Source organism: Perca fluviatilis, chromosome 14, assembly GCF_010015445.1.
Source record: "Perca fluviatilis chromosome 14, GENO_Pfluv_1.0, whole genome shotgun sequence".
Lineage (NCBI taxonomy): Eukaryota > Metazoa > Chordata > Actinopteri > Perciformes > Percidae > Perca > Perca fluviatilis.
Genome location: NC_053125.1, coordinates 36665300 through 36677799, shown reverse-complemented (window position 1 = coordinate 36677799; position 12500 = coordinate 36665300). Strand labels below are relative to the sequence as shown.

The window sequence follows — 12500 nt, the reverse complement described above, 5'->3', positions numbered from 1 at the left end:
GTGTGCGTCATTACTTTCTATGTAGGGAGATTGGAGAAATTGGTCTAAGCCCCAACTGCAGGTTTCAAACTGTCGCGCATATTATTTTAGGTTCACGATAAATGTAATCTAGTTGTGTGTGTGTGTGTGTGTGTGTGTGTGTGTGTGTGTGTGTGTGTGTGTGTCTGTGTGTGTGTGTGTCTGTGTGTGTAATCTAGTTGTGTGTGCGTCTCTCTGTGTCTCGGTATGTAATCTAGTTGTGTGTGTGTGTGTGTGTGTGTGTGTGTGTGTGTGTGTGTGTGTGTGTGTGTGTGTGTGTGTGTGTGTGTGTGTGTGTGTCTCTGTGTGTAATCTAGTTGTGTGTGTGTGTATCTCTGTGTGTAATCTAGTTGTGTGTGTGTGGTATCTCTGTGTGTAATCTAGTTGTGTGTGTGTGTGTGTCTCTGTGTGTAATCTAAGGTGTGTGTGTGTGTGTGTGTGTGTGTGTGTGTGTGTGTGTGTGTGTGTGTGTGTGTGTGTATCTCTCTGTGTGTAATCTAGTTGTGCGCCAAACCCCAAAAGAGACACAAAACTTTGTTTTTCAAAACTGCAAACACGCGAAGCAGAATTTTGGCGTATTTGCTGACTTTCAAACTCAGAAATTCCCCCCAGAAGCAACGTCGGAAGTGTCCAGAATTATTATTATTTTTTTTTTAAAGGCGGCAAAAATTTTGAAAAAAAAAATCATAGAAAAAAAACCTCGGACGAATAGTCAAAAATGCCGAAAAAGAAAAACTTTGGGGATAAAATACGAGAAAAACTCAGAAAGAAGCAACAGAAACGTTGAAAAATGGGACAAAAAACTTATGGAAAAACCCAGATTGGATTATTGGGGGGGTTATACATACATACATACATACTTACACACACACACACAGACATTCACAGACATTCACACACACACAGAACACACACACACACACAGACATTCACAGACATTCACACACACACAGACACACACAGACATATACACACACACACACAGAGAGACATACACTCTCACACACACATAGACACACAGACACACATACTCTCACACAGACAGACACACACACAGACATACACTGTCTCACACAGACACACATACACACACACAGACACACATACGCTCACACAGACACACACACCCCGCAGGTTTGAGTCAACCTTTAACTTGTAAATTAGGCCTATTGTTACATCCTTATGGTTCAAGCTGTTTAAAATGGGAGGGATACACTCACACACACACACACACACACACACACACACACACACACACACACACACACACACACACACACACACACACACACTCTCACTCACACACACACACACACACACTCTCACTCTCACACACACACACACACTCTCCCTTTCTCACACACACACACACACACACATACACACACTCTCTCTCTCTCTCTCACTCACACACACATACATACACACACTCTCACTCTCACACACACACATACATACACACACTCTCCCTTTTCCCTTTGAGTCGACATATACCTTGTAAATCGGGCCTATTGTTACATCCTTATGATTTTAAACAGCAGGATTTACAGGTTTTATCAGTTTTATGTCGTTTTAAATCGTCTTTTTTGGGGGGGTTTTGGCTCCGAGAAAATCTGACGTTGTCTGGAGAATAAACCAGTGAAACGACGCTGAAGTTGAATGTGTCGCAGCCCGACTTGTTGCCGTCAGCGGGAGAAAGTGACGAGCTGGTTAGTCTGGGTAATGCTTGGCTGCCGGTCCGTCTGGTGGCGCTGAATCACGTCTGAATTAAGTCCACGTGGTCCTCATGGGAGCTTAACTTCATTACAGCTAATGTCTGAGTCACCCTGAGGGGCTGGAGACAGGACGGGAGACATTAGAGCAGCGCACAACGCTGGGTGGGGGATGTGTGTGTGTTTCTGTGTGTGTGTTTCTGTGTATGTGTGTGTGTGTGTGTGTCTGTTTCTGTGTGTCTGTTTCTGTGTGTGTCTGTTTCTGTGTGTATCTGTTTCTTTGTATGTGTGTGTGTGTGTGTCTGTTTCTGTGTGTGTGTGTGTCTGAGTGTGTGTGTGTTTGTGTCTGTTTCTGTGTACAGTGCCTTGCGAAAGTATTCGGCCCCCTTGAACGTTTCGACCTTTTGCCACATTTCAGGCCTCAAACATAAAGATATAAAACTGTAATTTTTTGTGAAGAATCAACAAGTGGGTCCCAATTATGAAGTGGAACGAAATTCATTGGCTATTTCAAACGTTTTTAACAAATAAAAAACTGAAAAAGTGGGTCGCAAAATAAAATTATTCCAGCCCCCTTTGTACTCAGTGCAGCAAACTCTCTCCAGAAGTTCAGTGAGGATCTCTGGAATGTCCAATGTTGACCTAAATGACTAATGATGATAAATAGAATCCAGCTGTGTGTAATCAAGTCTCCGTATAAATGCACCTGCTCTGTGATAGTCTCAGAGGTCCGTGTAAAGGCGCAGAGAGCATCATGAAGAACAAGGAACACACCAGGCAGGTCCGAGATACTGTTGTGGGAGAAGTTTAAAGCCGGATTGGATAAAAAAGAAAAAAGATTTCCCAAGCTTTAAACATCCCAAGGAGCACTGTGCAAGCGATAATATTGAAATGGAAGGAGTATCAGACCACTACAAATCTACGAAGACCCGGCCGTCCCTCTAAACTTTCAGCTCATACAATGAGAAGACTGATCAGAGATGCAGCCAAAAGGCCCATGATCACTCTGGATGAACTGCAGAGATCTACAGCTGAGGTGGGAGACTCTGTCCATAGGACAACAATCATGCGTATACTGCACAAATCTGGCCTTTATGGAAGAGTGGCAAGAAGAAAGCCATTTCTTAAAGATATCCATAAAAAATGTGTCGTTTAAAGTTTGCCAAAAGCCACCTGGGAGACACACCAAACATGTGGAAGAAGGTGCTGTGGTCAGATGAAACCAAAATCGAACTTTTTGGCAACAATGCAAAACGTTATGTTTGGGTCCAAAAGCAACACAGCTCATCACCCTGAACACACCATCCCACTGTCAAACATGGTGGTGGCAGCATCATGGTTTGGGCCTGCTTTTTTTCGCAGGGACAGGGAAGATGGTTAAAATTGATGGGAGAGGTGGATGGAGCCAAATACAGGACCATTCTGGAAGAAAACCTGATGGAGTCTGCAAAAGACCTGAGACTGGGACGGAGATTTGTCTTCCAACAAGACAATGATCCAAAACATAAAGCAAAATCTACAATGGAATGGTTCACAAATAAACATATCCAGGTGTTAGAATGGCCAAGTCAAAGTCCAGACCTGAATCCAATCGAGAATCTGTGGAAAGAACTGAAAACTGCTGTTCACAAATCTATTTCAACCTAACTGAGGCTTGGGGCTGTTTTGCAAGGAGGAATGGGCAAAAATGTCAGTCTCTTGATGTGGCAAAACTGATAGAGACATACCCTAAAGCGCTTATAGCTGTAATCGGCAAAAGGTGGCGCTACAAAGTATTAACTTAAGGGGGCTGAATAATTTTGCACCGCCAATATTTCAGTTTTTCTTTGTTTAAAAGGTTTGGAAATATCCAATAAATTTCGTTCCACTTCCTGATTGTGTCCCACTTGTTGTTGATTCTTCACAAAAAATTACAGTTTTATATCTTTATGTTTGAGGCCTGAAATGTGGCAAAAGGTCGAAACGTTCAAGGGGGCCGAATACTTTCGCAAGGCACTGTATGTGTCTGTTTCTGTGTATGTGTGTTTGTGTGTTTTTCTGTGTGTGTCTGTGTGTGTGCGACTGAGTGTGTGTGTCTGTGCGTGTGTGTGTGTGTGTGTGTGTGTGTGTCTGTGTTTATGTGTGTGTCTGTTTCTGTGTGTGTGTGTGTGTGTGTGTGTGTGTGTGTGTGTGTCTGTTTCTGTGTGTCTGTGCATGTCTGTTTGTGTCTGTGTTTATGTGTGTGTCTATTTCTGTGTGTATCTGTTTCTGTGTGTATGTGTGTGTGTGTCTCTTGTGTGTCTGTTTGTGTGTGTGTGTGTGTGTGTCTTTCTGTGTGTGTGTCTGTTTCTGTGTGTGTGTCTGTTTCTGTGTGTGTCTGTCTGCACGACTTTTGTGTAAACACTCGCTTCCCTATAGGAGCTGCGGAGCTTCTTGTGCGTACTGTAATTACAGGTGTTCATTACAGGTGTTTATGACAGGCTTGTCGTTGCGTAACAATGTACGGGAAGTTTCTGTGTTAGCTGGACGTGTGCTGTAAAAAAACAACGTATAAAGTGACAAGGAACACAGTTTAGAAGCGCTTGAAAAGGACTTGAAGGCTTTATCAGATTAGAAAGTGTGATTTCCTTCGTTTGAATTGCTTTTGGTTTCAGGTTTACAGCTCACGGGTAAGGCAGTCTCTAGAGGAGATGTGATGATGAAACTGTTTGTTTCCATTTGTGCAGCAGCATATTTGGGAGATGAACTGAGGTGTGTGTGGGTGTGTGTGGGTGTGTGTGTGTGTGTGTGTGTGTGTGTGTGTGTGTGTGTACAGTATATTGGCACACATTCACTTGAGTGTGAAATGTTGTGGGAGAGGCAGCAGGGAGAGGAGGTATTTCACAGGAGAGAGAGGGGGGATTGGGGGGAGACAGGGAGAGAGAGAGAGACAGGGTTAGAGAGAGAGAGAGAGAGGGAGGGAGAGAGAGAGCCCAAACTCTAACTCAATCTGCAGCAATTTACACAAATCACTGTCTGTCTTTCAGTCAAGTTTCATTCTCACAACAGCCTGTGTGTGTGTGTTTTTTTGTGTGTGTGTGTGTGTGTGTGTGTGTGTGTGTGTGTGTGTGTGTGTGTGTGTGTGTGTGTGTGTGTGTGTGTGTGTGTGTGTGTGTGTGCGAGCTCCAGTGGCACTAACTCGCGGGGGGGGGTGGGGGGTGTTGTGTGTTGGGTGTGTCTATTTTACAAGGAGTGCCTCCCTCAGGTTACTTACAGTCAAGCAGTTGAGTTTCATTCTCACAATAGGCTCCTTGTTAGTGTGTCTGTGTATATCTGTGTGGGTGGGTGTGTGTGTTGGTGGGTGAACTTTATTATGGAATTCTAAGATTTTTTGATTAGGGCTGTCCAGACTAAACCAAAAATATTTGTATTTACTCTCTAAAATGTTTTTTTTTTTTTTTCTTTAACAATGTGCTAAATCAAATCCAATCAAAATCAAGAAAACAAATACATTTTTTAATGTCTCAGTTGTCTTTTCTTTTTTTTTTTGTCTGAAAAGTAAAAATTAGTTTTGTTGTGTGTGTGTGTGTTTATTTTTTCCAGCCCGGATCGACCAATCCCCTGCCTGCTGTGTGACATCACCACTAATCCCAGTATTGATCGCTGACGCTGGGTTATTGATCACGCCTGAACCAGAGCGGCCGACACGAGGAACATTTGTGAAACTCCAGAGACAACGGAAAGCTTTTTTTAAAGTTATTTTTTTTATTTTATTTCTTTTACACACAAAGGCTGTGATTTGATTTGCGAACGAGGGGAAGTTCTTCAGTATTTAGCCAGAGAACAATCAAAGGAAGAAATGGCGGCGTCAGAACTGATCCAGGACAGCAACGACGTGCGCCCCCACGTGGAAGTTAACGTCACCACGACGAACCCCCCGACACCGCCACGTCCTCCGAGGGCTGCGAACGGTAGGACCCGTAACAATTATTAATGGTGCCCTTTCATACATTTTTTGAAATATGTTAGCTCCACGTGTGTTTGTGTTATGTGGTGAATGTGAAAATAAACTGCTACCTCCTCTGTCAGCTCTAGCCACTGAACAGAAATCAGGCCAATTACAAAAGCAGGCTCTCATTGGCTAGCTGTTAGCCACTCCGATTCAAACGGCTTAGCTTGTTGAATATTAATGAGAACTGGCAGAAATCGAGCTGAGTTTTCCTGCAGGCTTTCTATACCACGCTAGAATGGCTTGAAACAAGGTAACCAAGGCATTTTATCTACACAAAAAATGTCACAGAGTCCATAGTTAGAACTTCAGACATTACCACAAAGTACTGAAATACGTGTGGCAGTGCACCTTTTTAAACTGGAGAGTGCAACTTCCGAAGAAATAGCGGTGTGAGTGCTGCATGCCGGAAAGGCTGACGCTAACCAGAATGTATAAAAGATGTGCAACATCTTTTAATCTATTTTGCAATACTGTATCGATTTTCAAAAAGGCAATATCGATTTTTTATTTTTATTTTTATTTTTTAAACGTTCAAAAATATTCATGTAAGACAGTGGTACACGTTTATGTTGTGTTTAAACCCCCTACCGCTAGATGGCTATGCTGAGACGCACCACTAGTGTCCTCGCCTAACAGTGCCTAGCAGTACCTAACAGTGTCTAACAGTGCCTAGCAGTGCCTAGCACTGTCTAACAGTAACTAACAGTGTCTAGCAGTGCCTAACAGTGCCTGACTTTTTGCTAGAAGCTAACAACGTAGCTATGGCTGAACTTTGGCCTACTTTAGCATATAAACATTAGCTCACTAAGAACCTTTGAACCACAATCCCAAACTGGCAGTTTGATTTTCTGTGTACTGAATTGTTTACCTAAAGTAAACTTCTTTGACTTTTATGAACATCATGTCTTTTTTTAAATATTAGTTTTCCTAAAATTATACTTTAAAAAATCCCAATATATCGCCTTACGCACAGTATCGAATTATATTGAATCGTGACCCCATGTATCGTGATACGTATCGTATCACCAAATTCTTGCCAAGACACAGCCCTATTTCGGGGAGAAGTGAACTGAAAAAAATTATAAAGGCAACACTTTTTGGGTTTTTGCTTTTGTTCTTGCACATCAACTCCTTCCACATTTTTCAACGTAGAAACTTCATTCAACCATCAAAACATCCAGCACAATTAGGATATTCCTGCTTTTATACAAAATGTCCATAACTTTTAAAATTTTGGAGATATTCAACATTTTTGGACGGAATCTTCAAATTTGACATAAATTTATTTACATTTTCAACTGCTATATACTCACTCGTACACTGAACAAAATTATAAACGCGACCCTTTTTGTTTTTGGCCTCATTTTTCATGAGCTGCACTCAAAGGTCTTCTGTGTACACACAAAGCTTTTATTGTGTACAGCCAAAGGCACACCTGTGCAATAATCGTGCTGTCTAATCAGCATCTTGATACGCCATACCTGTGAGGTGGATGGATTATCTCTGCAAAGGAGAAGCGCTCACTGACACAGAGTTAGGCAGATTTGTGAACAATATTTGAGAGAAATAAGCCTTTTGTGTACATAGAAAACCGTCTCGGATCTTTTGAGTTCAGCTCATGAAAAATGGGGCCAGAAACAAACGGGTCGTGTTTATAATTTTGTTCAGTGTACGAATGAGTAGATAGCAGTTGAAAATGTGAATAGATGTAGTAAAATTCCATCCAAAAATGTTGAATATTTCCAAAATCTTTAAAGTTATGGAAATTTTGTATAAAAGCAGGAATGTCCTAATCGTGCTGAACGTTTTGGTGGTTGAATGAAGTTTCTATGTTGAAAAATGTGGAAGGAGTTAATGTGCAACAAAAGGGTAACAGGAACGTATTTTACGTTATTTTTTTTCCCGTGTTTTTGGTCGTCTTTTACGACACTTTTGTCACTTTTAACCGATGTTTTTGTCGTTTTCCTGCGCTTTTATATGCATTTTTGTAGTTTTTTTTTTCCAACATTTTTATATCGGCAACCCTGTTGTGCGTCTGTCCTATTTCTGATATCGTGGTGGCAGAAATTTTACAGTGGCGGTAAGGACCCCTTGACTGAAACAGAGATGGAGCAGGGACCCCCTACTACATATATTGTATAAATTTAAGTTGTATATTAAACTGGGCCTACAATAACTTTTAGGGCAGCCTAAAGCCTTTTATAGATACCTTTTTTGCATAGAATACTAAGCTATTCAAGCTATTCAAATAGCCTAATAATTGTCGGCATGATTTTATGAATAATTTTATAAATTATGATGTGGAACAGTTAATCCTTTGGGATGAACTGTATCTGTGGATGGCTACCTTAGTGACTACTTTTACCTATATGGGCCATTAAGCCTATCATCAGTGTGGATTTATATTAGCTAATAATATGTTGGAATCATGTTAAGACTTTTTTTTATTATTAAATGTTCAAAAATTAACAATAATTTGGAGGCCCCCCCTGCAATGACTCTGAGGATCCCCTAGGGGTTCAGGACCCCCTGTTGAAGATCCCTGACATAGAGGAAACACTGTAGAAACAGACAAACACAGAAAAAGAAAAACGACCAAAATGTTGAAAAACAAAGTTGACATTTTGACCCAGAAAAACAAAAAGTTGCCCGGCCGACGGAATAGACAACACGAACATATGTTGAAAAAATATGGAAAAGTTCAAGGGGTGTGAATACTTTTACAAGCCACTGTGAAGTAAAGGACCTGAATACTTCTTCCACTAGTGTTAATTTCGTCAGACGAGACGAGACTAAATATGTTGGTCAACGACCTTTTTTTCCATGACGATGACCAGACTGCGCCCATGTGCTGCATTCAATTTTATTGTAAAATACCATTTTCCCATCCCGTGGTTGTTTTTGTCGTTTAACAGGAATTTACTTGTGAAATAAGGAAGAGGCTCAACATTTATATAACTTTTATATGATTTATTTTTATATAACTATTTGACTGAAATGGTTATCAGAAATAATCTCAGAAATAATTTATTTAATAAAAGACTAAAATGTTTTGACTAAAACTTGACTGAGATATTGAGACTTTTAGTCGACTAAAACTTGACTAACAATAAAAGATATGTGAATGACTAAATATGACTAAAACTAACAAGGACATTTGGCACAAGACTAAGACTAAATTAAAAATAAGTGACAAAATTAACACTATCTTCCACCATTGGTTACAGCTCAAGCGAATGGTAACCCGATCCACCGTGCTTCCTCGCCACCACAGTCGGAGACCCGCAGCAGCAAAAAGCCGGCACCGACGGAGCCGGAGGCGGCGAGCAGCAGCAGCAGACGCATAAGCGGCCTGCAGACCCAGCTGATCGACTGTCTGAGCAGCGGGCTGCGGCGCCACTGCGAGTACGTGAAGATGCCGCCGGAGGAGGAGCGTGGCGCCGACAGCCTCCCCAGCGAGTGGTGGAAGACAGGCGTGGCCTTCCTCTACGCGCTCTTCATCCTCGTCTTCACCACCGTCATCATCACCGTCGTCCACGAGAGGGTGCCGGACAAGTCGGTGAGCCCGCCGCTGCCTGACAAGTTCTTTGACTACCTGGACCGCGTGCCCTGGGCCTTCACCGTCACCGAGGTCAACGGGCTGATCCTCGTCGGACTCTGGGTCGTCCAGTGGATCTTCCTCAAACACAAGTACGACCCGCGCATGTAGAATATCAGACATACACGCAGAAAACGCACACAGATACATGTTGTATTCAAGATATACATGCATAAAACACACAGATACATGTTGTATTCAATACATACATGCATGCATAAACACACACAGATACACAGATGTGGTGGACTTTTTCTGGAAATGTTATGACTTTTTCAAGACATACATTCATAAAACACACAGATACACGTAGTATTCAATACATACATGCATAAAACACACAGATACACGTAGTATTCAATACATACATGCATAAAACACATAGATACACGTAGTATTCAAGACATACAGTACAGGCCAAAAGTTTGGACACACCTTCTCATTCAATGTGTTTCTTTATTTTCATGACTTTTTACATTGTAGATTCTCACTGAAGGCATCACAACTATGAATGAACACATATGGGATTATGTACTTAACAAAAAAGTGTGAAATAACTGAAAACATGTCTTATATTTTAGATTCTTCAAAGTAGCCACCCTTTGCTTTTTTTGGTAACTCTGCAAACCCTTGGTGTTCTCTCAATGAGCTTCATGAGGTAGTCACCTGAAATGGTTTTACCTTCACAGGTGTGCTTTGTCAGGGTTAATTAGTGGAAGTTTTTCCCTTATTAATAAAAAAAGCAAAGGGTGGCTACTTTGAAGAATCTAAAATATAAGACATGTTTTCAGTTATTTCACACTTTTTTGTTAAGTACGTAATTCCATATGTGTTCATTCATAGTTTTGATGCCTTCAGTGAGAATCTACAATGTAAATAGTCATGAAAATATAAAGGAAACGCATTGAATGAGAAGGTGTGTCCAAACTTTTGGCCTGTACTGTACATGCATAAAACACACATAGATACCGTAGTATTCAAGACATACATGCATAAAACACTCAGGCTGTGTCTCAAACCACACACTTCTGTCAGTATACTGCTAATGGTCACTGACCACTTCCTGCCGTAGTAGTGCCCACTTTGGATGGTTAGTGTCGTCCCAAACGGACCACTTATGTTACAACACTTACCGGAAATGACGAGCCGTCGGCTCGGCTCGCCGCCTCTGAAAATCTGACGAAAATCTCTTAAACTGAGCTTTGTTGATGTGAAATGAAGACAGATTCAGCAACTGCACGGCCTATTTCAACTGCACGGTTCCATCGTTCAACACTGAACTTTTTGACCATTTTTAGGGGCTCATCATGGTACTTTCAGTGCACGGACTTTGTGCGTTATCTCCACTATATACTTAAAACTAAGTGTTTGAAGTGTGACAGTAGGCGGTTTGAGACACCGCCACATAGATACACGTAGTATTCAAGACATACATGCATAAAACACACACAGATACACGTTGTATTCAAGACATACATGCATAAAACACACATAGATACACGTAGTATTCAAGACATACATGCATAAAACACACATAGATACACGTAGTATTCAAGACATACATGCATAAAACACACATAGATACACGTAGTATTCAAGACATACATGCATAAAACACACACAGATACACGTATTCAAGACATAGATTCATAAAACACACAAAGATACACAGATGTGGGGGACTTTTTTCCTGAAATATTATGACTTTTTTCGTTTTTTCCTCTAATTTCATGACTTTTTCCCCCTAAAATTTTATGACTTTTTTTCTTGAAATTTAATGACTTTTTTTTCCTCAAATATTACAACTTTTTTTCCTGAAATATTACGATTTTTTTCTGGAAATATTACAACTTTTTTGAAATTTTTTCTTGAAATAACTGGATATAAAATAAAGTTTTTTGTCATACAATGCCTGCGCTACAAGCTGTTTTATGGAAACAGGAAGTGCAGTTTAGAAATCTGTCTTCCTGCCAGTGTGTTTCAAAATAAAATACATTGTGTTCAAACAGAAGTTGATGTTTTTATCCCAGACATTTCAAAATAAAATAAAGTGTGTGTGTGTCTGTTTCTGTGTGTGTGTGTGTGTGTCTGTTTGTGTGTGTGTCTGTGTCTGTTTGTCTCTCTGTGTCTGTGTCTGTCGGTTTGTCTCTCTGTGTGTGTCTGTTTCTGTCTGTGTCTGTGTCGGTTTATGACCGCTGGTTTTTATCCCAGGCATTTCAAAATAAGACCTTTTTAAAGCTGTAATCCAGTGAACCGATGACATTGATGCCCAGGTGACATCGCCGTGTTATTGTTGTGAACGTGAACCTTTTTATCTCTGCAGGGCTATAATAGCTCGCCGCTGTTTCTTCCTGATCGGGACGCTCTACATGTATCGCTGCGTCACCATGTACATCACCACGCTGCCCGTGCCCGGGAAACACATGGTCTGCGCTCCAAAGGTACGCACACTCACGCTACACACTTACACTCACCGCACGGTGACGCGTTGGCTACGCTGCACGCGTAAAACGTAACGTGTGCGGACCGTTAGCGGCGCGGACGTGCCACGGAACGTGTCTTTCAACGGTCTCCACCGTAGGATCGTGCGAGTCACAGGCGAGACGGAGAGCTTTCCCTTCTGGGGTTGTTGGTCTATTCAGTTTCTTTGGAGCCGGCACAGAGCTGTCAGCTGTTATGAGAGGAGCCGGCACAGAGCCGTCAGCTGTTATGAGAGGAGACGGCACAGAGCCGTCAGCTGTTATGAGAGGAGACGGCACAGAGCCGTCAGCTGTTATGAGAGGAGACGGCACAGAGCTGTCAGCTGTTATGAGAGGAGACAGCACAGAGCTGTCAGCTGTTATGAGAGGAGACGGCACAGAGCCGTCAGCTGTTATGAGAGGAGACAGCACAGAGCTGTCAGCTGTTATGAGAGGAGACGGCACAGAGCCGTCAGCTGTTATGAGAGGAGACAGCACAGAGCTGTCAGCTGTTATGAGAGGACGAGCTTCATCTTTCAATGTTTTGGTTTGTTTTTTGGAGGGTTTTTTGGACAATTTTCTCGACTTTTATTTGAGGGTTTTTCTGAAGTTTTCGGCGCTTCTTTCGACAGATTTTTCAACGTTTCTGTTGCCTTTTCGAGTTTTTTGGGGGACAATTTGTTTTTTGTAAGTTTTCTCCACTTTTGTAAGTTTTCTCCAATTTCTTTTGACATTTTTTCCCA

The 12500-nt window shown here is 41.6% G+C and overlaps 1 protein-coding gene across 2 annotated transcripts in view; it reads left to right on the top strand.

Annotated features, from left to right (window-relative positions):
• The window catches only part of LOC120572792 (phosphatidylcholine:ceramide cholinephosphotransferase 2-like), a 16994-nt gene that overhangs the window by 727 nt on the left and 3767 nt on the right, over positions 1–12500 (top strand). For both annotated transcript variants that reach the window (XM_039822232.1, XM_039822233.1), the window contains exons 2-4: positions 5292–5659; positions 8928–9390; positions 11622–11739. In XM_039822232.1, the coding sequence (XP_039678166.1) occupies positions 5548–5659; positions 8928–9390; positions 11622–11739 (693 nt within the window). In that variant the 5' untranslated portion in view covers positions 5292–5547. The remainder of the gene's footprint in view (positions 1–5291; positions 5660–8927; positions 9391–11621; positions 11740–12500) is intronic.